The sequence below is a fragment of the Hyperolius riggenbachi genome, chromosome 5, assembly GCF_040937935.1.
Source record: "Hyperolius riggenbachi isolate aHypRig1 chromosome 5, aHypRig1.pri, whole genome shotgun sequence".
Classification (NCBI taxonomy): domain Eukaryota; kingdom Metazoa; phylum Chordata; class Amphibia; order Anura; family Hyperoliidae; genus Hyperolius; species Hyperolius riggenbachi.
Genome location: NC_090650.1, coordinates 126,388,898 through 126,415,865, shown reverse-complemented (window position 1 = coordinate 126,415,865; position 26,968 = coordinate 126,388,898). Strand labels below are relative to the sequence as shown.

At 43.5% G+C, this 26,968-nt stretch overlaps 1 protein-coding gene across 1 annotated transcript in view; it reads left to right on the top strand.

Annotated features, from left to right (window-relative positions):
- TOPAZ1 (testis and ovary specific TOPAZ 1) overlaps nucleotides 1–26,968 on the top strand; it is a 239,064-nt gene that overhangs the window by 4,169 nt on the left and 207,927 nt on the right. The window contains 2 exon segments of the mRNA XM_068236234.1: nucleotides 11,935–13,903; nucleotides 23,612–23,679. Of these exon segments, the coding sequence (XP_068092335.1) occupies nucleotides 11,935–13,903; nucleotides 23,612–23,679 (2,037 nt within the window).

Genomic DNA, 26,968 nt, shown 5'->3' with positions numbered 1-26,968 from the left:
CAGAGTCTATGGCTAAAAGTATTAGAGGCATAGGGTCAGAACGAGAGCCAGGCAACTGGTATAGCTTAAAAGGAAATAAATATGGTAGCCTCCACATACCTCTCGCTTATGTTGTGCTTTAAATGAAATAAATATGGCAGCCTTCATATCCCTCTGTTTAGGTGTCCTTTAAAGCACAGCTGCCAGCACAGACATTTTCATAGTACTGCACGTTCCTCTGTGTATGTGGTATTCAACTATTAGCTGGCATCAGGTAAGCTGCTTTTAAGTTACCTTGGCAGGACCCCCTTTGGCGGCTGTTTCCGGTGGCACAGTATTATGAAGCTGCAGTCTGTGACCGTTTACTGCAGCTCTGTCAACCCTGTCCTCTGTGTGCCTTTTTACTGCAGTCTCAGTGCAACGATGGTAACCCAAGCAGCAGCTATTCCTCAATCTTTATGCTGGTCTCCTATGTTCTCCAGGGAAACCCACAGCTGTACCTACGTGCAGGAACAAGAGGATTTTTACTTACCTGGGGCTTCTTCTAATCCCCTGTAGTCAGCTCCCTCAGCATGAATAAAATCCATAATGCTACACTTTTCTGGGTTGATTTATACTTAGTTTACCCCATTTAGGAAGGTCACATTTTCGATTGATAGACAAAGTCGACATACAGGTAGACCCAGACTTACGAACCACCCGCCGATACGAACAACATGGATTCTGTGTTTCCATGAGAACAATTAAAAAAAAAATTCAAATTGTACTTTTAGTTTTTAAGAAAATCGATTTTAAAAAATTCAAAGAAAAAATGGCTTTTAACTTGTATAAACAGATACAGAGGGCAGAGGTGACACAGAGGGGGACACTGAAGGCACAGGGGACGGAGGTAGCCCAATGTTCCGACATAAGAACAGATTCAGGTTAAGAACAAACCCACAGTCCCTATCTCGTCTGTAAATTAAAAAATATACGGTAGGTTGTCTGCCATGTCTATGGACTAGCTCACACTTTAAAAGCTCTTGCTAATGTAATCCTCTGTGTTCTCCTGGATGAATGTGATATAAAAATCCCCCATAGCATTACATTAGCAAGAGCTTTTCAAATCACTAGTGCTTAAAAAGCTCTTGCAGTGTGAACCAGGCCTAAAGGTGGCCACACACCATACAGTTAAAAGATCCAATTTTTCACCAATTCGATAATTTTGATCGATTGTCACCAAAAATCCAGAGCTTTTCTTTGTTTTCGATCAATAAATAATAATAATTTTTGGAGATTTGACATGTTGGAAATTTCAAACCAACTTTATTAAGAATTGTATAGTGTGTGATGGATTGTCAACTACTTGATGTACAGTTCCAATCAATTTTTTTCTGAGCTTTCAATTATTTTATTCATGATTGGTGGAAAATTGAACATAGGTGCAGGAATGCTCATCACAGATTAATCACAAGTAACCATGGTGGTTACTCGTGATTCAAATTAGCTTTAATTGCCGCAGCTAAGCGGCTAGATGCGGCAGGTTTAATTACCCATAATGCCACTCTACACCCAGCGTTTCAAGGAGCTTGCAAGCGTCCTAATGGACATGTTGCAAGCCTCGCTATGGAGCACTTCCTCCTCCTGGCTTGAAGGAGGAAGTGCTCCATAGCGAGGCATGCAATGCGTCCAATAGACGCTTGCAAGCTCTTTGAAACGCTGGGCAGAGTGTGGCATTATGGGTAATTAACCCCGACGCATCTAGCCGCTCAGCTGTGGCAATTAAAGCTAATTTGAATCACGAATAACCACCGTGGTTACTTGTGATCAGGGATGCTCAAATTCGGATTCGGGAGATACTCTGATAGTTGCTATCCGGATATCTCCCAGTAAACCTGGCCGGGGGGGGGGGGGGGGGTCAGGCTTACCTGTCTGACGTCTTCTTCGTCCGTCCTTCGGCGCCTCCCATGATGCGGTCCACACGCATCACGTGACTACAAACACTTCCTCCTTCAACCTGGAAGAAGGAAGTGTTTGTAGTCAAGTTACCGCTGCGTGGAGCTCATCCTGGGAGGCGCCGAGGGACGGACGAAGAAGACGTCAGACAGGTAAGCTTGACCCCCCGCCCAGCCCGAACAGGTTTACTGGGAGATATCCGGATAGCAACTATTCAGGTATCTCCCGAATCCGAATTTGAGCACCTCTGCTTGTGATTAATCTGTGATGAGCATCCCTGCATAGGTGTGTGGTGCATTGGTCAGGTTTTTGAATTGTTACAATCAGTCAGAAAAATTGATTGATGATCTTGAATTAAACAGATATTTTAAAATTGTATGGTGTGTGTTGCCACCTTTAGTGTTGTTTGATTTGAGTTCGTTTGTTGGCACCTTTTATTTGTGACCTCATACCTTTCATCTGTCACGGTTAGTGTACAGTTGAACTAACAAATATGTTGGCTGCTATTTCCCTTTATAAATACTGTGTGCATGGTTACTGTCCTGATTTTTTTCATCAGTAGTGACTCACCTGGAACAAACATGCAGAGGGTGGAGTCTGAGACCCTGGACTGGCAGACCAGAATAAAAAAAACTAACGTGATATAGTACGAGTTTCAGAAATGTTCTACCCTTAAAGCTGTATTGTCACCATAAAAATCAAATTTCAACAGCAACTGGTCTGAGTGTATTAAGTGATAAAGATGCTAATCCTGCATTCAAAACTTTGCAAAACTTTCTGCTGTTATGGTTTAGTTATCACATACTTTAGGAGCACTGGCCCTAGTGCCAAACAGTGCCAAAGAGTTGAATGCTGGGAGTTCTTTTTATCTATAATATAATCCTCCTCTTCCATTTATTTCCCTATCTAGCTGCTTATCAGAAACGCCCTCTGATTGCTTGTGTTTACAAGCAAGGCTGAGGTGACTCAGTGATTGGATGTGTAAATAAAAAAAAGACAGTGCAGTAGTTAGTATACACCTCTGTGGGAGTGTCTGAAGACTCTGGGAGGAGGGCAGCTAATGAATACACAATGAGCAAGAGAAGGGAGGGGGGGAAAACAAGAGTCAGGAAGGATATGATATCAGCATTAGCTTGGCAAGATGGCCAAGCTGCTTTTCCTTTATAACATTCACAGGAATCATTACGAGGATAGCACAATGCATCTGTTATGTTAGTAGAAGTAGTATTTATCTACCTATATATGTGTTTTTTATTTCTAGGTTAGCATGGGTGTCGCTTGTTCTTTAATCTACCAAATACCTGTTTTAAACGCTCAAGTGCTCTGTAAAGTGTTACAGTATAAATAAGATGACAGTAGCTTAAAAGGAAACAAGAGACGAAGGTACTTGAAAAATGAAAAAAAGATTTTATACATACCTGGGGCTTCCTCCAGCCCCATCAGCATGGATCTCTCCCACGCCGCTGTCTATCGCCGGTACCGGGTCCCGTCACTTCCGCTGGATGTGCCCAGTTGGACGCATCCACAGGGGCTCCCTCTATCTTGCCCATGCCTGCTTTACGCATGCGCCTGCGCAATACAGAGGGAGCGCACTGCGCTTCCGTCGACTGGCTCAACTGGCCGAAATGACGGGACCCGGTACCGGCAGACAAAGGCAGCGTGGGAGCGATCCAGGCTGATGGGGCTGGAGGAAGCCCCAGGTATGTATAAATCTGTTATGTTCTTCCTCTCTGGTTCTCTTTAGTTTTGTACTACATGTGATGCCTATTTGTGCTAACGTAAGATATACTGGATGCCAGACAAACCAAAATGCCACAGGCTCTGCTGAGTTTACTGGCTCCTAAATTCTGTATTTTGGCATATCTTAATAAGTGGCATATCTTTATTTTGGAGAGAATGGGGAAGGATTATAACCTTTACCAGGTCTTTTCTACTGGAACCAGACGTTAGAGCAGGGGTCTCAAACTCAATTTACCTGGGGGCCGCAGGAGGCAAAGTCAGGATGAGGCTGGGCCGCATAAGGGATTTCACAATCGCGGCGCATTGCCGCCTCTGCCCGCCCCTCTCACTCTTCCTTCACAGAGGGGCGGGGAGAGGCGGCGATCCGTGCCGGGATTGACGTCAAGAGGGGCAGAGCTGAAGCTGAAAGCTCTGCCCCTTCCAGGAAATGCCGGCGGATTGCCCCCCGTGTGATTTGGAGGCTCTGCAGCCCTCGTTTAGCGGCAGGGATGCGGCGGATTACTTGGGAGCACTGAAGCGAACTATAAGAAAGCTTTTACCGGCGAGGGCCACAAAATATTGTATCGAGGGCCACAAATGGCCCGCGGGCCGCGAGTTTGAGACCCCTGCGTTAGAGGAAATCTCTCCATTGGAGACGCAGAAGGCAGTAAAAACCTGATAGAGGCTCTTAAACCCTCCTCACTGCAAACACAGCTTATTAATATGAACAAAACATTTTGTAGTGTAGCTTGTTCTCAGCATATTAAGAAGTATGTGGGCCTGTTGCACTGAGACACCTCCAGCAGGGATACCATAAGTAATCCAGCAAAGCTGGACTCGTATTTCAGACCTCTCCTCAATCATATTTGAACATAGTGGGATTTACTGGCTAGTATATTAGCAGTTGTGTGATTGTAGTCTCATACTGGATCTTGCAGTGTTTCTGTTAAACCAAAGTCCAGGCAGAAACTAAACTTAAAATGAACCTCCAGACTAAAAATCTACTCAGCAGCACTGAAAAGGCTTGGCGTTTCTTTAACAGTTTTTCACAGCATCAGAACTTTGTTTTTCTTACCCGAGCCTCATTTTTAGCTGCACAGAAGAAAACTGCCTGAACATTTTTCCCCTGATGCTGTGCAAAGCATGATGGGATTTTTTAATGTTGTTGTTCTGCTCTTTTGGTGCAAATTTTTTTTGTTTTTGAATTTTAGATTTGAAGCCTAGCGGGCAGCTGGGAAGGGTGATCAGGACAGTTGGAACTGTCTCATGCTCCCTGTCACTTCCTTTCAACCAAAAAGGCTGCCCCCATGAAAAAGATGGCTGCCCCATGAAATCACAAACATTTGCCTGTTCTTTAAAAAAAAAAAAAAATAGAGTGGGTAAGAGATTAACTTAACCACTTTGTCCTCCTTGACGTATAAAAACGTCAAGGAGGACATGCGCGCTCCCACGGCCGATCGTGCGCGTGCACGCGCACTCCCGGCCGCGGATTAGTTAGCCCAGGAATCAATGTATCGGGCTATGCTGCCCGATCACTGATTCTTTTCCCCCGCTGAAAAAGTGACAGCTTCTCTCGGAAGCTACGCTTTTTCTGACGCTATGTCCCTCTAAGCGTACATTTGTACGCTTAGAGTGACGTCATGTAAACAAACTCAAGATTGCCATCCTGTGGCCAAAAAGTAAAACTACATCTAAAAGTGAAAAAACATTACAATACACAAATATTTCCCCAAATAAAACACTATTTATATCCCACCCTCCCAAAATACCCGCATAAAATGTTTAATAAAAAAAACAAAAAAACCTTACTATAAAAAAAAACACATATTTACCTAAGGGTCTAAACTTTTTAAATATCTATGAAAAGATGAAATATTTCTTTTTTTTTTTTTTTTTATAAGCTTGTAAATAGTGATGGATGCAAAACGGGAAAAATGCTCTTTTATTTCCAAATACAATAATGTCGCGATACATTGTGATAGGGACATAATTTAAACGCTGAAATAACCGTGACAAATGGGCAAATACAATACGTGGGATTTAATTATGGAGGCATGTATTATTTTAAAACTATAATGGCCGAAAACTGACAAATGAATTTTTTCTATTTTTTTTCTTCCTACTGGTAAAATGCATTTACAGTAAGGTAGCTCTTAGCAAAATGTACCCCCCAAAGAAAGCCTAATTGGTGGCGGAAAAAACAAGATATAGATTAGTTCATTGTGATTAGTGATAAAGTTATAGGCTAATGAATGGGAGGTGAACATTGTTTGGATGCATAAAGTGAAAACGACTGAGAGCTTAAGTGGTTAATGACAGTATGTTTGTTTAGGCTGAAGTGCCCCTTTAAAATTTGATATAGATTTCCAATATGTGGCTGTGTAAGTTGTCTAACTGGTGTCAGATTTGTTGTGCTACATAAATTGCAAAGTATGATTGGAACTCTGGAGGGAAGTGGGCTGTTCGGATACAATGGGGTCAATTCATAAAAGGCTGTGCGAAAAAAAAAATATAGTCTGGAAAATACCGCATTTGGTATTTTAGACTTTTGTGTACAAATGTTCTCAGGTGCAATAGAGGTGCAGTAAATTACTGAAGCCCATTGACAACCTTTGAGGTAACTGCTTGTTACAAGCTGTTCCGTGCAGTGAGGGCATTGCGAGGCATCCCAACATCCCTTTAGATGTACATGTTTTGTTATACTGCCTCTGCTTGCTCTGATTCTGCTCTGAATCTGTCTATTAGGCTTTCTTAACATTCTACTTATTTGTCACAGCTTTGATTAACTTCCAAGAAACTTTACACATGTTCTGCTTTGGTAATTTTCCCCACTAGGTACCCAAGAGGTTAAACAGACACACAGCCAGTATTCAGGGGGTGCCTTTTTTTCCCGATCTCGCTCTGCTGCTGCCTGGGGGGGGTTTAAAGAGACTCTGAAGTGAGTCTAAAAGTATGTTCGTACTGTAAAGCACCTTAGATCGTGCTAAACCGCCGCATCTCCGCGACAAAACGAGGGGTTTATACCCCTCAAATCCCCTCTGCAAAATCCACGACTTTCTTGGTCGTGGATTTTAATGCTCATGGAGGCAGAGTTTTGAGCTGTAGCTCTGCCTCCATGTGCGTCAATCGCCGCATGGATTTCCGCCTCTCCCTGCCCCTCTGTGAAGGCAGATGGAGATGCGGCGATCAGCGGGGATTGACGCACTAAGAGGCAGAGCTACAGCGCTAAGCTCTGCCTCATCAGGAAGCACTCCCCCGAGTTAGTAAAGGGGATTTGGGGGATATAAACCCCTCATTTTGCCATGGGGATGCGGTGGTTTAGCACTATGTAAGGTGCTTTACAGTAAGAACATGCTTTTAGACTCATTTTAGACTCACTTTAAAAGCTTGTCGCAAAGGCTGCGGGTCCTATCAGATTCCATCATTCAGACTTGCAGGAGACGAGCTGTTTCTATTGGCTCTCTGCTCCTGTCAGTCACAGCTGCCTCTGCTTCTGCTTGTGAGTCACGGCTCCCACAGTCTACTCTCCATTCTTTTCGCCACTTCAGAGCAGACCGTATTGCTTTGTGCCATTACCGCTTGTTGTCTGCTTTATGAATTAACATTTACTGATGTGTTAAGGTAAATTCTGCACAAGTCGATAATTTACCTCACTTCTCGGTAATTTTAGCTTTTTATGTAGTAACAGGGTTTGTGAATTGACATTTTCCTAAGTGCTCGGTAAAGTCAGCTGTTTTTTTGCATTACCTAATGCGTTAATGCTTTATGAAGCAACCACAATGTTGTATCTGAAAGCAGGTGTAATGCTGCATACACACTTGAGATAAAAGTCTCTGGAAAAGGCAAGATCACAGACCAATTTTACCCCCTTCCATGTAGTATGAGAGCCATACTCTACACAATCTTTTCTATGGAGCTGCACTCCCCATCAGATAAAATCTTTGCAAGATGCTGCACACAAAGATGCCCTTACACATTCAAAAGATCATTATCTGCAAAAGATCTCTTCCTGCAATAGATCCATTCCTGCAAAATGCATTCATAGTCTATGAGATCTGCAGATCCTCAAACACACCTTTGAGGAGGGGCTGGGGGGATGCCGCTGAGCAGTGGCTATCATGTAGCGAGACTTTGTCTCGCTACATGAAAAAAAATAAAAAAAAAATTTGCTGCCCCCTGGCGATTTTTTTAGCAAACCGCCAGGAGGGTTAAGGCATTCATCAAAGCAAGTAAAAGTGTATGGTATTTATCTCCAGGTCTGCCCAGCCGGTAACTCACAATCTCCATGCGTTAACATTGACAGATGTAGCAGGCAGCCATAGGGAGAGGCACACAGCTCTGCTTCTCACCCCATTTGATCCGATACTCTGGCGGGACATCAAAACAGAGTAGGAGGAGGATACATTTAAAGAGACACTGAAGTGAAAAAAAATGATGATATTATGATTTGTATGTGTAGCACAGCTAAGAAATAAAACATTAAGATCTGATACATCAGTGTAATTGTTTCCAGTACAGGAAGAGTTGAGAAACTCCAGTTGTTATCTCTATGCAAACAAGCCATTAAGCTCTCCGACTAAGTTAAGCTGGCCATACACTGGCCCGATTTGCCGCCGTTTCGACAGCAGATTCGATCACTGGGATCGAATCTGCTGCCAATCGTTCGCGCTACACGCCGAATTTCGATCCATTTCGTCCGATCCCGTCGATCGCTCCGTGCGGAAAATTACCGTCGATCGCCCGCGGGTAGGGAGTGCGTCGCTAGCGGCGTTCGAGTACCCGACGACCGACGCAATAGAGCCGCATACATTACTTGCCCGCCGGCACGACTACCCCTGGTCACCGCTGCTCCGTGTCCGCGCTGGTCTCCGGCATGCTTCAGTTCCTCCTGCCCGGCAGGAAGTTTAAACAGTAGAGGGCGCTCTACTGTTTAAACTTCCCTCCGGGCAGGAAGAAGTAAAGCATGCTGGACCTGGAGACCAGAGCGGAGAAGACAGCGTAGACCTGGGGACTGGAGTCGCGCTGGCGGAGCAGGTAATGTATGCGGGCGGGGGGAGCGGCAGCAGCACCACCACCACCACAACAGATTGTGAACGGTTTCAGGCTGAAATCGGTTCACAATCTGTTTGCAGTAGAGGTAGCCATACGATCCCTCTCTGATCAGATTCGATCAGAGAGGGATCTATCTGTTGGTCGAATCTGATGGCAAATCGACCAGTGTATGGCTACCTTTAGTCGTGGAGAGGGCTGTTATCTGACTTTTATTATCTCAACTGTTCCTGGACTATTTACTTTTCCTCTGCTAGAGGAGAGGTCATTACTTCACAGACTGCTCTGAAAGACTCATTTTGAATGCTGAGTGTTGTGTAATCTGCACATATTATAGAATGATGCAATGTTAGAACAAACACTATATACCTGAAAATAAAAGTATGAGAATATTTTCTTTGCTACTAATCTTCTAGTAATTATTCATAGTACACAACCAATTCACTATATCATATTTTTTTTTTCGCTTCAGTGTCTCTTTAAAAAGGCTTTTCTGTATCCCTTTAGATGTGCATGTCTATACTGGTATACAGAAAAGCTCCCTCTAGTGGCTGCAGCACATCTAAAGGGATGCTGGGGATGCACTGGACTGAAAACCCCTGATTTATGCACACATAGTTTGGGAAGACTCACTGCTTCCTGCTTGACCTGCTCCACAGCTGGTGAGACTAATTGAGCAGGGCTTAATGAATTGAAGCTAGTTTTTTTTCTGTATATTACCGAACTTCTACCGCACGTGGCAAATCTTAGTGACTTTGAAAAAAAAAGTATCAAATACCAAATGTGGTATTTTACCGACCTAAATTATTTTACCGAACTGCCCTTAACCACCCTGGCGTTCTGATTAAATCGCCAGGGTGGCTGCGGGAGGGTTTTTTTTTAAATTAAAAAAAAACTATTTCATGCAGCCAACTGAAAGTTGGCTGCATGAAAGCCCACTAGAGGGCGCTCCGGAGGCGTTCTTCCGATCGCCTCCGGCGCCCAGAATAAACAAGGAAGGCCGCAATGAGCGGCCTTCCTTGTTTTGCTTACATCGTCGCCATAGCGACGAGCGGAGTGACGTCATCGACGTCAGCCGACGTCCTGACGTCAGCCGCCTCCGATCCAGCCCTTAGCGCTGGCCGGAACTTTTTGTTCCGGCTACGCTGGGCTCAGGCGGCTGGGGGGACCCTCTTTCGCCGGTGCTCGCGGCGGATCGCCGCAGAGCGGCGGCGATCAGGCAGCACACGCGGCTGGCAAAGTGCCGGCTGCGTGTGCTGCTTTTTATTTGACGAAAATCGGCCCAGCAGGGCCTGAGCGGCAGCCTCTGGCGGTGTTGGACGAGCTGAGCTCGTCCAGACCGCTCAGCAGGTGAATGAATTGAGGCCATAGCAAGGATACAATCAAAGGCACCCAACAGCAGATGGATGAATTCAGCCCCTACCTCTGCATACTTCAGATCGCAGTGAGAGTGCCATTTTTATTGCCTCTCCTTCTCTGTGAGGAGGATGCTGGTTTAATGCGACAGAAATGGCATAATTGAACTAGATCCATCTTTGGCTGAAACACTTTATACTGTATACTTATCATCCCATTCAACAAGCCGAACTATACTGGCTCACACTACATTGGTGCTGTTGGCTTTAACACACCACACGTGGTGGGTGATCTGCATGGCATATGAAAGCCCATAAATGCTCTACATTGCTGTGTGATGCATTTTTATGCCCATGTTGAAAATGCATAGTGAATTAAAGTGTGGTAAAATACAGGCAAATGTGCAAGTGTTTTTACAACTTCTTTTTCCAGAATTGTAGTGTGTACGATCTAACCACTTTTCATTGCATAATAAAACCTCCAGAATTAGGCTTTTTTATATTTGAAATGTACATGTCTGTATCAATGCTTGAAAAACCAGGCACAGCATATTCTGTACATTAACAAGCTGTGTTACACTGACATACCTCTTGTGCTGTGCATTGCATGGTCAGATCCACAACACCACTCCCATGGGGAAATAATTGGGAGTGGTTTCAGTACACAGAAAAGGGCATCCATAACCTCTCTCCAATGTGTCCCTTGGCATTTGCACAAACATGCTCTCTGCTTTGATGTGTAGTGAATGGGTCAGTAAACTAAGCCTACAAACCATAAGCTGCTGAGCATTTTGCTTCCTGATATATGATGATTTCTGGGTAACCCCTGAGCAAACTACAGAAACAGATGGGAATTCTGGGAAATCCAAAGTACAAATCCATATACCGGTAATATTTTTACCGATTGTAGTTTGAAAGATTTATACCTAATAGAAGGTTGCAACAGCTGAAGACGTAAATGAGAAGGTGGCATTATTTTACAGAACGATTGGTGTAGAATTGTTTTGTTTTTCTTTTCAAATAATTTTATTGAAAGTTTTCAATTATAGAAGCAATAACCAGTAATGCAATTCAGTACATTAGCCCTACACTATTCAATGCAGACTTTCAGAACAATGGAATCAACAGAGACTTACATATGAAATACTTACAGTAATAAGAGCACAGATAATTTAAAAATCAGCTGAATGTTTTTAGTCTCATGTTGTTATTGCCAGGAGATGTTCACTGTTCCACTGTAATTGTGAATGAAATGTCCAAGCTATCTATTTGAAAGGCTTTGCTGTAAACAGTTCATGCATCTTCAATCAGCCAGATACTAATTCATTAACTTTTCAACAATGCAATGTTCTAATAGGACTAGGACGAGGGTGGCATGCAGGCAATTTTTAATTAATCTAGTCCAGGTTTGCTGGATCAGTTATGATAATCCAACTGGAGATCTGTGGAGAGGCCTGGTGTTTTTATTCATGTACTGGAAGTTTTTTTTTTTAGTTATACAAAATTATATTTAAGAGTACCGAGGTTGTAAAATATAAAATGTTATGTAAACCTCTGTTTTAGTCAAACAAGAATTGGGTGCAAGAGTTGCCTCAGCTTGGCAACCGCAGCCTCATAGGTGGCTGGGGGGGTGGGCCTTGGCAACGCAGGTGGGGGTGGCCACAGAGCTTCGGAAACACTATAGACAAAAAAACGCGACTGGTTTTGCTGGGGTGGGGGAAAGAAACCTATAATTTATGGATGAGCGGATGAGTTTTGTATTTTACAACCTTGGTACTCTTTAATCTTTTTAACAATCGCATGTCATCTACAAATGAATCTGAATAGCAATTCATTGTTGTTACGTTGTTTAGGTGAGATTTTGCCTGTAGTTTACAAGCATGTTTTTGTTTTCAAGGAAGAAGCAAACGTCTTAATCACTATGGAACTGTCAAAGGAAATCCAAACTCTGTAGGCATTGCAGAAAGTACTAAAGACAGCATATCAATAAGTGTTCCTTGCACAAGGGTGAAGGATCAGCACATTAGAGAAGAACAAAGAAAGGGAAATATATGTTCACCAAAGGCTTGTATTTCTAAACTAAAACTACAAAATCCAGTAGTAACATTGAAAAAGTTGCGGAGCCCTCTAAAATTACGGATCTCTGAAAAATGCGTATCACAGCCTGGCAATATGACATCTTATGAGTCAGATTCACCCATGCCAGTGGTCTCCGCAGGTGATATTCTAACCATGGAAAACCATAGGTATTCTACATTCGAAAATAAAGAATTGGAAACTTCTGTACGTGAGAGAAAAAAAACTCAAACTAAAAGGGTGATGAAAGTAAAGCTGGACTTCAAAAAGAGACAAAGAAACATGACTGTCATCCCTGCAAATGGTGATCCTGACACAAGTGCTAATGGAAGTATAAATACAAAGGAAAACAACTTTGACTACCATTTTAAGGCAGAACAAGGTGTTAATACTGAAAGCTCAGACATTGATGGTGAGCTAAATAACACGTTATCTGTTAATTTTGACTTAGATGAAATTTTGCAGCAGAGCACAACTGAAGGATATGATATTTACAATTTTTGGGGCAGTTGGCGGAATGCAGAAACTGTTGTGTCGGAAAGGGAAAATAGCGATGACTCTATTTCTCTGTGGTCTTCTCTCAGTGCAGACTCCTATTCTCAACTACCTGAAGATGAGTGCAAAAAGTTTTCTTGCCGGCGCACTGTCCCATTTACAGGGAAAACCATATGGACATGTTCTTGTGCTCGAACTAGCATTTGGACTTTCTCACGCAAGAGACCTGGTGACAACTTAAATACAGAGATTATTATGCCCACACTTGAAATGTACTCAAATGAAATGCCTTCTCTACAGGAGGAGATGACCAGAAGTGACAATGAAGCCTCCTGCAAAAAGAGAAAGTTGGATTTACTTTTAGATTTACCACCACTTAATATTAACTCCACGAATCCTGTCTTGGAAGAGTTCATTAGCAGCACGTGCAGTGAATTAATAAGTGATGTTCCACAAAACAGAGAAGTAGTATGTAGCACAAACACTGCTGAGCCCCATTTGAGTAAATATAAAAAGACGGCTGTGAGTATTACTTCTTCAACAGACTTTGAACCAGTTAGTGTTCCAAATGTCAATGCACAGTCTAGTAAACCACACGTATCTGATCCCCCTACCAAAACCTATGTGGTGCCAAAACTAAGCCAACTCATAGGCGTAATGAAGCCACCAGTTTTCGTTGCTCCCATAAAATCTGAAATCAAGGAGCCCTGCACTAACAAAGTTCCATTTTTAAATAGTAAAGAATCCAGTAAACTACTACAGGATGATGTTTCTATACTAGGTTCTGAAAAATCCTTACCCAATGAAATTTCTAATTCAATACCTGTCTCCTCTGAGAAATTTGTTCCTGTTGTTTTGAGTGATGATGATGATCCAAGTAAAGAGCTTGAGATGAATACTGAAAACATGGACAAAGAGCACATCAACCCCACTTTATTTGATCTTGATCCTTCCACATCAAGTGAAGGTAGTGGTGAGGGGTGTTCTGGAAAAGATATTTCTTTACAACATGCAGACATTCGTGATTCTGTGCTAGGATGTGATGCATTAATAGCGGAGAAAGCTGTATTAAGTGATATTGTTCCAGATTTCATGAAAGCATATGAAGAAGATGCACTGATTTTAGATGTTATCCCAGATGATCCAGATCTTTTTGACTGGTCTCCTGAAAATGAGAGAAAATGTCCAAACCTATGTAATCACAGTGTAAAGAACAATGCTACTCTTCCAGTACAAAAAATCACTCCACCAAGTTGGACAGCTCCACAGAAAAAAATATCTCCAGAACCTAACAGGTATTAATGCATTTGTATTTCTCATAATTTTCTTTATAATTACAGAGTAAAGATTATTAATGATTTATAAAGCGCCAACATTCTGTTGCCCTGTACAAAGTAGGAAAACAACAAGGGGTACATAATGCTACAAACAATAATATACATCAAATATGGACAATGGTACACAATACAAAATTGGTGATTACAATGACAAATGTAACATGAGTAAAATGTATAGCAGAGTGCAAGCTATGAAATGAATAACAAATTCCAAGACATAAAAGCGTTTGAGAGCCCTGCTAATGCAAGCTTACAAGGTTGGTTGCTAGGTTAGACTAGCAACCTACATACTTGTTATACTCATAAGCCAATGTTCTACATTATAAACACCTACCTTATTGTGTAGGTCTCATTTGTGCAACTAAAAAAAGCTCTGACCCCTCTTGACTTCACAAGACTTCTTTTTTTCAGTTTTTTTTCCTGATTAGCTCAGTCTAACCACAGTTTATGAAGGCCCGACCATATTGGTAGGCTTCATCACCACGCTTTTGGTGTTGGGCATAAAGTCTCATCATGTTTGCCAATCAGAAATAAATATAAGATAGGAATAAAGAGAAAGTAAACAGACCAAAGGGATAAGGTAAATCTGCCTTCAGGGATGGAGAAATTCAGTAGAAAAGAATCACCAAAAGAACCGTGTAAGGGTGTATATAATTTTTTTTCCAGTATTTCTGCATTGGACTAGACCACCATATGTGGGAATAATAGAGGGCACAGAACTGTATAGTTTATTAATAGCATCTGGAGTAGAATACCAGCGCATCTGGAGTAGAATACCAGCGCATAATTACTTTATATTGCATTAACTGAAGTAGTGTATTTTTGGGCATCCGTACATTCTCTATAAAACTCGACCAGATTTTATCGTCCAGAGTAGTTTTCAATTCACTTTCCCGCCTTTCCTTAACTCTGTGAAGTGCAGCAGCGATCCATACAGAAGTGACATGCTCCCTGGGGGTTTAGTCTTAGTCCGTAACCATTTTTCAACGTTGAACCATTCCGTCCTAACAGGACCCAGGGACCTAATTTCCTTGAGTATATAATTTGATATTTGGTAGAATTTAAAAAACTGGAAATGTTGAATTGGGCTGGCTAGACCAAACACTTCCTAGAAATCCCAGAGTCTGGTATCCAGTTATAGACTCGTTCCATTTAGCCAAGTCTTGTCCATCCCCATGATGAAACCAGGGTTGTTAGCTATAGATAATAAGGGGCATAGTCCTGGGAGTGTTTTATTCAGATATTTAAGAGGCAACAGGGTTGGGCCTATTAGTGGATGAGTACAATCTCTAGACAGCCTGTCCAGTACCTGTAGGGCACAGTGTTTGTTCAGATATTGTAGCTTCAAATCTGTCCAGAAGCTATGTTCTTTGCCTTTCCTCCAGTCAAGTATTCTACCCAGGTGGACTGCTTGGTAGTACCTATGAATATCCGGTATAGTGTACTGAAAATGAAGCAACTTCATGGGCTACCTCCATGGCAAAAAAAAGCCTCAGTGCAAGTGGGAGGTCCTTGCTTATTCCCCCCCCCCACACACACACACACAGCAGGAACACATTTATTAAAGCTAAAAACTGTGTGGGGTGTAGCTATTCCCAATGCTACTGAATAGCTACACCCCACACATTCTTTATCTTTAATAAATGTTTTCCTGCTGTGTGTGGGGGGGATAAGCAAGGACATCCCACTTGCACTGAGGCTTTTTTGCCATGAGCTATCCCATAAGTCATTAAACACTGCTGACTTGGGCAACCCACGGAGCAATACATTGCTTCATTTTCAGTACACTAGGTCAAAATCTTATGAATATTATTACCTGTACTGCCAATTTGGTTTGTTTGTAGAATATCCGGTATATCCAGCCCTCCTTATTCCTTCTTTTGTATAATGTGTCTGTGAGATTCTACTTTTCCACTCCATATAAATTTCCGTAGCACAGCCTGGCACTCACGAAACCAAGATCCTGGAATAAGCATAGGAAGGGACTGAAATACAAAGCGTAATCTAGGGAGGATCAGCATTTTTAATATAGATGTCCTGCCCAGGGAGTTAAAGCAGGGTCTGTCCCACCCGTCCAGTAACTTTTTACAATCTGGTAGAAGCCTGTCGTAGTTGGCCCCAAATAAGTCACTCTCATTTGAGCATACTGTATTTTTATCTCCAATGAATCAATACAACTAATCTATAGATTGAATGATGTGTATGGGCCCAGGTCCAGAATAGTGGTTTTCTTTGTATGAACTTTAAAATTAGAACAGTGACTGAAGCATTCTACTAATTTATACGCCCTTGGTATTGATGTGGCCGGATCTAAGACAGTAAATCATCCGCGTAAGGAAGTATTTTTATTTGATTCTGGCAGGTCTTTAAACCTTTTATCAATGGGTTTCTCTGAACAGCCTGAATAAGGGGTTCTAATGCTAACTTAAAGAGGTAGGGTGAAAGAGGACAGCCCTGTCTGACTCCATTGGAGACTGGAAAGTCTGGAAAGACATTCCCATTAACCTTAATTGATGAACTTTGGTTTGCATAGAGGTTTTGTTTAATTCTATTGCAAAAAGAGTTGCCTACTTTAACTGTATCTAGGAGTTTGTATAGATAATGCCTGTTAAGCCTATCAAATGCCTTTTCAGCGTCTAGCGCAACCATTACTGTCTTGTCTTTGCGCCCACGTATATTATTGCAGAAATTGACAGCGGTGTACACTTTTTCATACAATTTTTTTTCAGTATGAAACCCACACTGTTGTTCCCCCTAATACATTATTATACACTTTAAGGAGTCTATTTGCCAGAATTTTTGAGTATATTTTGACGTCTACATTTATTATAGAAATGGGTCTAAATTTGCTACAATCCAGGCTCTCTTTTCCTTTAGGGATCACAGTCAGTACTGCTTTATTTGATAGGTCGGAGAATGTGGTTGGCGAGTCAGCCCCGTTTACCAGAGCACAGAATGGTGTCACCAATTCCTTACTGAAGGTTTGATTAAATTCTGCTATGAAACCACACAAGACTTCTGATGGTTTCTTACTATAGCTGGCACCAAGTCTTGTAATTTGCGAAGTGTGGCTTCCATGAATCGGGTTTTGATCGATTTAGATTGAGATTTTAGGGAATTTGGTAGCCCCCCAAAAATTCATTAGATCTGCCTACCTTTTTCTTTCCTTTCATTGTCCATTTCTGATACCTGTGCCATTTTAATGGGGCACAGGGGACAGCATGGGCTGGTCTGCAGGTACACAAACCACTGCGTGTTCTAACACCTTTCGCTCATGGCCACCAATAACCTTTTCAGAAATTGTTGTTTCAGTAGTTCTTCTGCAGTATGTAATCAGCCAAGCTAACATTCATACCCTGTACAAATCGATGAGCCTTGTGCAGCAGTGAGACTGTTACTGGTTTTCCTTCATGGGACCATTTTTGGTAGGCAAGAGCCACTTTATACTGTACATCTCACAAAAACCAGCCATTTTGGAGATATTTTTGACCCAAACATTTAGCCAACACAATTTGGTCTGTGTCCAATGCCCTCAAATTGTTATGCTTGCTCAGGCTTTTCTAGCACATCACTTTCAAAAAATGGACTGTTCTCTTGCTACAGGAAAACTTTGAAGACAGCGCTCCTCTTGCGCTAATAATCCAACTTTCACCTATAAAAATCAGATGAACTCAACATAGTGCATTACTGTTATAAGACACTGCCATGCATATATAGATTAATCAATAAAACAAGTGAAAAGATAAATTAATTATATAAAAATCTTATCACACTAATTTGGTGTGTTATTTTTTTATATAATTAATTTGAGTCCGCGGGACAAAACGCGTAGGGCGAAGCCAGATGCGTCTGACGGATCACGGGAGGCGGAGCTTAACGCCGATCGACGAATTTAGAAGGAAGCGTTGGTAGGAGATAATGGGACGCCGGAACCTGACCCAACCACCGCAGCGATTACCAGCTGGGTTTGTGAGCCCAATAGGCCTGAAAACTTCATAGATACGAGAGTGTGCTGAAGTGGCACGGGGCTATATTAGCTGATTTTAAATGGTTTTACGCTATGTATTTTATTATTGATTTTTACACATGTGCATCGGAATAAATTTTCAGTGACTCTTTTGGGACATGAAGAATTGGTCGGGGAATTGTTATTGAGCGCTAGACCCACCTGGATGTGAGGTGGTCTTTCCCTGGTGAGCTGCTATTGTACAGGGGAGTGTGTGGATATACACTACGTGTGGAGCACGATTTATCAGTGGACACTTTTAGGTGCATGCATGGCAGTTTCTTATAACAGTAATGTACTATGTTGAGTTAATCTGATTTTTATAGGGTGAAAGTTGGATTATTAGAGGAAGAGGAGCGCTGTCTTCCAGTTTTCCTATACAAGCAACTCTGGTCAAACTGATAGCGAACACTCTGAGGCTTATTGTAATTGTGGTAATAGATGGGCTAGGCGCAGTTTGTATATTTGAATTGTTCTCTTGCTACGTAATATATCCCACCCCTTGACTGGTACAATTTTAATGGTAATGTTGTTCACATTATCTGTCCGTGTTAACCACATAAGGACTTCTTCAGCCCACAGCACAGCTCGGGTAATAGGCAGGGCGATCAGACCCCCCCCCCCTTTTTTCCCCACTAGAGGGATGTCCTACTGGGGGGGGTCTGATCACCGCCGGCTTGCTGTGTGTAGCGGGGGGGGGGGCTCCTCAAAGCCCCCCTCCTCACCTTCCCTCCCTCTCCACCTCACTGTGGGCGGCACAGGACTGCGATCCGTCCTGTACCGCCTCTAATAGGCTTCAGCCTATCAGATGCCAGCGATCCCCGGCCAATCAGAGGCCAGGGATCGCCGATCTCCTTTACGGCGCTGCTGTGACAGCAGCGCCGTGCGACGTAAACACCTGGGATTTTTTCCCCGGGTTTTTACATTTCGCCTGTGAGCCGTGATCAGAGGCTAGCAGGCTGTTCAAAGACTCCCTCCGTGAACTGACATGGAACGGTTTCCATGGAAATACTACTGCGACCAGCCGCCGCCTATCGGCGTTGGCTGGTCGTTAAGTGGTTAATCTATAGCAATAATTGTTTACTCTAAATCTGGCTATCTATGATGGGTTGGGGGGGGGGGGCTATCCAATACTGGCTGTTTATGCTGGGTTGCTTGGGTGGAAGGTTGCGCTACCTAAAACTGGTCACATCTTATCTATACTGGGGAGGGGGGGCTACCTAATACTGGGAACACTCCACCCATATGCTCTGGTCCCTATTCAAATTTAAAACCCCTTGTGGCCCGTGAGTCAAAACATTTCCCACCCCTGCATTAGATGATTACCAAGTGTGAGAATTGCCGGTTTCATGATCTGATGAGGAATTGTACATTGGTATTGCCACCGCAGATGTTCATTGACAGACCTTATTGAGGGAAGAGTGATCTTAATGATGTAACTTCTATTTTATCTGATTGCTGGTCCATTTCCTGTAACAGGAGCTGGTTGAGGGATCTTTCCCAGCTCTTGTTCTGAATCAATTTACTCTTCTCAGCATATTTCACTGAAGGAACATGTGGCAGATCAATTTTTGTCTGCTTACATGATTTTCATGTTGTGCACAAGGGGACAATAGAAAGTAATGACCTTTGGTTGTAAGAGAGCTCTGCTTTCTTGGGATTGAAAATTCCTCAGTTAAGGTGCCCACTAAAGATACAATATTTACAGTAGAATTTGCTGCGCCACCTCTAATACAGAGCCTGGTACTAATTACCAAATCCACTAAAAGTCCTTGTGCTAAAATGTCCTGTGAGTTTGCTGTGGTGTATCCAGTACAAATTATTTTAATTGTAAGTCCACTCTGGTTCAGTTCACCTACAGAAAAGAACAAAACTGTACATCGCGTAACACTGCTTCAATAGAGTCAGCACATTAAAAAATCCCTATGGGCAGAGCCAGTACGCCGACGCAATAAAGTTATTAATTGGCGCGAGAAGAATGATTGTTGGCTTCCAATTTTTACTTATGTTGCGCAATGAAGTTTTTAATGTTTTATTGAAGTTTTACTGCAGATTAAAGGGAACCTAAACTGAGAAGGATATGGACGTTTACTTTTAAACAATACCAGTTGCCTGACAGTCCTGCTGATCTCTTTGGCTGCAGTAGTGGCTGAATCACACACCTGAAACAAGCATTCATCTTATCCAGTCTGACTTCAGTCAGAGCACCTGATCTGCATGCTTGTTTAGGGGCTGTGGCTGAAAGTATTAGAGGCACAGGATCAGCAGGAGAGTCGGGCAACTGGTTTTATTTTAAAAGGAAAAATCCATATCCTTCTCAGTTTAGGTTCCCTTTAAAGAGACTCTGTAACCAAACAAATTTCCCCTGGGGGGTACTCACCACGGTAGGGGGAAGCCTCAGGGTCCCAATGAGGCTTCCCCCTCTGCTGTAGCTACAGGCAGTCCAGCGCTGGCTCCCACAAAGTGTCCGGCAATCCTCCCTCAACAAGCCTGACAAGTGCTGGTAAGCACTGATTTATTTACCTTTCCTGGCTCCAGCGGGGGCGTTGTTGCGGCAAACCATACGGAGATGGGCGCAAATACCCGTTCTCTGTCGGGTCCGCTCTACTACGCGCAGGAGACTTGCGCCTGCCCAGTAGAGCGGGCCGACAGAGATCGGGTATTTCCGCCTATCTCTGAGTGGATACTGCGCCTGTGCTGGAGCCGGGGAGGTAAATATTTACATGCCCGCTGTTCGGAGGGGCACAGCAAAGCCGGCGTTTGACACAGGAGGACGGGGGAAGCCTCAATCTGATCCGGAGGCTTCCCCCTACCGAGGTGAGTACCCCCCAGGGGAACTTTTTGTAGTTACAGGTTTTCTTTAAAGAGAATCTAACAAAATGTTCATCCTCATTTCTTCTATAAGTTCCTATACCTGTTCTAATGTGCCCTGTCTAACTGCAGCCTTTTCTAGTTGCACAGTGGCTGTATTATCTCGGTTATATGATCTAATCTTCTCTCGTCTGTCGGGTCTGTCAGGCTGAGGCAGTCAAGCTGGAATGTGCTGTGCTGCTTGTGATTGGATAGAAGCTATACCTTCTCTCTCCAGGCCCCCTGCACACTGTGTATGACTCGCACACTGAGCTCTTCTCAGCCTATCACTTGCTATGTCTTTTGTTTGTAAACACTGCATAAAAATGGCAATTACAAGCCAGGATTGCAGCAGGGAGTGGCAGAAACAGCACAAGGGGCCCAGGAGAACATCATGAATAGAATGGTATGCTTTTATTGTAAGAATTTTAGAGTACAGATTCTCTTTAACCTCCTTGGCGGTAACCCCGTGTGTGACACGGGCTAAGCCGCTGGAGGGTGCCGCTCAGGCCCTGCTGGGCCGATTTACAAAGTGCACACGCAGCTAGCACTTTGCTAGCTGCGTGTGCATAACGATCGCCGCCGATCCGCCGCGATCGTCGCCATGGCGACGGGGAAGCCCATACAGGGAATCCCGTTCAGAACGGGATTCCTTGCAGGGTAAAAGCGCCGGCGGCGAACGGAGGGGTGGGAGGGATAGCGAAGGGAGGGGGGAAGCATGTAGCTAGCGCTAGGTTAGCTACATGCTTTAAAAAAAAATTGAAAAAAAAATGCTGCGCTGCCCCCTGGCGGATTTATTGTACCACCAGGTAGGTTAAAGAGGTTTCAGAAAGATTGTGGTATGGTTCACTGATGTCCGCTGGTGAAGTATATGTTTAAGCACGAGACCCACCGGAAAAACGAGGCGACATCCATCGGGTGATCCTCCCTGGTTGTGGGGTGATGGTATCATCAGTGAGAGCGCCTGGATCACACTGCACTGGGATTTTTTTATGTGCTAACTCTATTGAAGCAATATTACACGATGTACAGTTTTATTTTCTGTAGGTCAACTGAAATAGTCTAAGAGCGCAGTGGGCTTTCAATTACAATTAAAATAGTACAATCTTTACTGTACAATCATACCAACTGACTGAATATACTTTGGATATTTTCCATAGGCCCTCATATTACACAAAAGTGGCAAGATTGTATCATCAGTGGGCACGTTTAGTCTTCACTATTGTCTTGAAATTATCTATATCCCTATCATTCAGAACCGTCACTGAGCGCTACCCCCCCCCCCAAAGATTAGCGACAAAACATTGTTGATACTCACGAAGGGTGCTGCGCAGCTCTCTTCTATATTATGTGGCCGGGCGAGCCCGCATGCGCATTAAGCCATGCTACTGCGCATGCGCACCCATGCTCACGTGTCTACTGTGTGGCCACGCTGAGAAGGAGAGCGGCCCGATCTGGCGGGGAGCCGTGCTCAGCAATGGGGGACATCTAAGTAGAGAGGAAAGCCTCAATAGGATCCTGAGGCTTCCCTCTCTTAAAGGGGTTCTTCCGCGAATGAGGAAAAAAAATCAAAATGGTTTATGCATGTTCTATTAAAAATCCTTCTAAAATAGTGTAAAAAATGTTTCAAAAAAATGAATGGTTTCACCAATACAACATGTAATGTATACAGTGACGGCTGACGGGACTGTGAGGCTAATCCATTTGTTAGGGGTGTTTTTTTTGTTACTTTCACTTCATAAGCTGCTCCCTACCTAGTTTTCATTGCTGTAATGCAGGGCTATGATGAAGTGCTGTGCAATGGCAGTTACAGCTATTAAAATAACGGCTGTGCTGCTCTGTAGTTTCTGCTTGTACTTCCTGACAGAGCTGACCCCCCTCCCCCCGCCTCTCCCTGTAGGCAGAGGTCGGGCAGCTCTTCGGAGCAAATCACGTGTTTACCTCGTTGCCGGGCAACCAGACTTCAGCGTCTGTGCAGAGGACTTCCTATCCATTGCACGGCAAGTTAGCTGCCTGAGCTACAGTTCAGTACAGTACAGTACAGAGAGGGGGGGGGGGAGGGGGGTCAGCTCGGTAAGGAAGTACAAGCAGAAACTACAGAGCAGCACAGCCGTTATTCAGCTGTAACTGCCATTGCACAGCACTTCATCATAGCCCTGCATTACAGCAATGAAAACTAGGTAGGGAGCAGCTTGTGAAATGACAGTAACAAAAAAACCACCCCTAACAAATGGATTAGCCTCACAGTCACCTCAGCCGTCACTGTATACATTACATGTTGTATTGGTGAAACCATTCATTTTTTAAAAAAACTTTTCACACTATTTTAGAAGGATTTTTAATAGATTATGCATAAACCATTTTGATTTTTTTTCCTCATTCGCGGAAGAACCCCTTTAAGTTAATCTGATTTTGATCCCCGAGCTTCGGCTCTGGATCGCCTCAACAGAAATCAGGATAAGAATTTATATTTCCAGTTCAGAGCTTTAGCTGAACTTTTGCTATCCCACAGTATAATGTATACACCTTACTAGCCAATAGAAAGGAGTGTGCATTGCCCAGTCTGTGGACAGTGGTAAAGATTTGACAACCTACAGAAGAAACTTTCATCTATACTTAAGTGTTTACAGACACCTTGTTGCACAGCTATTAAACTTTAATTATTCACTAATTTATGACTTGGTGTTTTATTCTCTTATTTATGAAGTTTCAGAGGAGTTTTTCCTTTAGCTGTGCTTTTTTTTCCTGAATGTGGTCAAGAGTTTGATTTATGCATAAATCTGATTTGTTTGAATTTTCTAATTTTACAGAAAAAGTAATCCACAATTGGATGTTTGTCCACCTGCGAGTTGCACTGAAACAGAGACCAGTTTTTCAGGTAAGGACAGGAATGTACCAGGTACAGGTTAGGTCAGGGGGGGGCAAACTATAACCTGCAGGCCGGATACGGCCGGCGGGCACCGAAGGAGACCTGCCGACAGAGGGCTACATTCCCCTTCTTTCTCCTTCTCCCTCCTGCCGTTCTTCTAAAAAGCGCACATACACAAAGTAACTTGCCCAATCACTCGTTCCAGTGGCGATTGCCATGGCAATGATAGTGTCATGTGACATGCCTGTTTTTTTTGCGCCCCAGCACAAACTGACAATGTTTAATTCAGAAGCACTGTCTTCTTTGTTTCGCTGGATGGGAAGGCAGTGTGCTGTAATTCTTTTACTGCTTAAAATGATGCACATTTAAAACTTGAGGGCCATTTAGAAGGGCATGGAGGGCTGCATTCGGCCTGCAGGCCTTGTTTGACACCTTGTTAAACAATCTGCAGATCGCTGCAGTAAGGAGCGCTGAGGAATTGTGGAGTATTCCGTATAATTATTTTATCATTATTTAATATTAATATAGGGCAGACATCTTCTACAGTAAAGAGTATATTGTCTTGTCACTTAACTGTCCCTCAGAGGGGCTCACAATCTAATCCCTACCATAGTCCTATGTCTATATCGTGTAGTGTATGTATTAGGGCCAATTTAAGGAGTAAGCCAATTACCTTATCTGTATGTTTTTGTGATGTGGTAGGAAACCAGAGTGCCCAGAGAAAACTCACACAGACACATGGATAACATACAAATTCCATGCAGATAGTGCTCTTGCTGTGGTTTGAACCAGGGATGCAGTACTAATCACTACGCAGCCGTGCTGCTCACGGTACCCTAATATGCCCTAATAACTATACTGCACCTCTGTGATGCTTATAATATTCATACATAGAGTATGCCCCCTGCAGTTGAACGATAGATTGTTTTCTGAATTATTTTGTGGATTTTTATCCTTTTATAAGTATAATTATTAAATATGTTTCCATTAGTTGCACTGCAGCCTGCATTTTCCATAACATCCACAAGATGGCGTAGTTTTAAAGCTCTGTTTTTCTCAGTGTTATGACTGGGTTGTTTATACTGTATATTGAAACTACAATAGCCATTAGCTTGATTTACTTATGAACATATGATATATGTAGTTTTAAAGGGATACTTAAGTGTCCTTAAAAAAAAAGTTTTAATTACCTGGGGCTTCTACCGGCCCCTTGCAGTTGACCTGTGCCGGGAGCATCCTATGCAGGTGCAGTACAAGAAAATCTCTACGACGCCTGAACAGGACGTGCCAGGAGCACGAACCAGGACGCATGGCCAAGGCTGCGCAGGCGCAGTGGCCGGTGACGGGCTCAGTCACTGAAACTGAGCCACAACGGGGGACTGGATGATTGTAGAGTACCAGCATAGAGTAATTAGCGCAGGACGCTATTGCTATTCGCGTAGCCCGGGGCACAGGCGCAGTTGCCATCGACTTACAAGTCGGCAGTAACGAAACTTAGCCTCTGCGGGAGAATGGAGGATCGTGCAGGACCGGCGCTGGACAGGGCGGTTGCTGGGGGCTTGGGGAAGCCCCAGGTAAGTGAAAGTTTATTAAGCGGATTTACAGTTCCGCTTTAACGAAGTACTGACTTCGTACTGGAGGCAATCTCTCCTCATTGGATCGGTGATCATTGTACGCATACAATCAGTATTCCCATCTTTTGGACGGGGACACTACTAAACTCTTTAAATTAGGTTAAATCACTCTGATTATCTCATGTTATCTACTTGTGCAGTGTCAGTTTGCTGGATACATTTTATATGGAGATCATTTAGCTCACTGGGTTCTTGCCAGAACAAATCATGCTCTGAGCTGCAAGAATATCAGCATTTATTTACTTATCAATTCAGATTTTAGTTCACTTTGGCCATCAGGCGTTTATGTTGCGGATGGAAACCGACTTTCATTTCAATTGTGTCATGTGTTACATTATTGTAACTATATCATTGTCACCTACACCGGACTGTTTGCAGCCAGACTTGCAACTTTTTTTTTAATCTTAGCTATTCCATGTGCACAACAGGGCAGCGGTTATATTATCCTCTATTAGGGGAAATTTAAAGCATTTTTAGAAAGTACCTTATTTTTCGGACCATAAGACAGACCTATGTTTAGACGACAAAAAAATACTAAATCTGGTGCGTTCATGGTGTAGGGGGGTTGATTTTCTCCCTCCATTGATTATGTCCCTCTTGTGACTGTCCCCATTGTGAGTCACTTGTACCTCGTGCCCTGCTCTGTCCCCCTCGTGCCCTGCTCTGTCCCGCCTTGTGCCCTGCTCTGTCCCGCCTTGTGCCCTGCTCTGTCCCGCCTTGTGCCCTGCTCTGTCCCGCCTTGTGCCCTGCTCTGTCCCGCCTTGTGCCCTGCTCTGTCCCGCCTTGTGCCCTGCTCTGCCCCCCATGTGACCTCCTAAAACTGGCAGTATACCCCTCTGGGATTTCACTTATTACTCTAATAGTGTGCTTATCAGCACATCTGCTTCCTCCTCTTGAGCCCTAAGCTGTACAGAGAGCCTCCATCGAGCAGGTCGCTGTCTGCAAATCGCGGCTTGCTTTCACAGGATCCCTCCTCCTGCTAGTAATGTTCCACCTCTGCTGTCCGCACTCAGTTCTGCCGCAAGAATGCTGGGGTCAAACAATGCCGAGGAAGAGGAGTCTCGATACCCTTGTGGCTCTACAGCCGGGATCTTCAATAGGGATTCCAGGTCTGTATGGCTGACATTGCAGAGTGAGGTCAGAGAGGCATGACACTCTTGCAGAGCAAGAGGCAGAGAGACTGAGCAAGCCTGGGAGAAGTGTTTCAGCGCGATGGTGAGCTGCTGCTGGCACTTCTCCCTAATTTCTGCTTTGTCCTGCACTGTATTCGGACCGTAAGCAACTTTTTCTCCTCGCTTTTGGGGGTTATCAGGCGTTTTATGATACGGTCATATAAACTATAACCGGAAGTAATAAAATAATTTAAGGCTCCTATAAAGAGAACCAGAGACGAAGCACCCTCTTGTATTTTATTACATTTATCAGTGGGAACATGACAGTAAACGCCTACCCTGGTTTTAATTTCATTCTTCCCTGCTTAATCTGTTTATCAGTTGTGATAAAAAAATCCCCGACTGAGTATTCAGTCTAGGTTTGACCTGGAATCATTATAGCTGAGTCAGTCTTCTGTGGAGTCTTTTCAAGCCTAAACCTGCACCCTCCTGGCTCAGCTTTCCTGCTTTGCATACTCAGAGCTGATTGGGGGGGGGGCTGCTCCTGCAGAA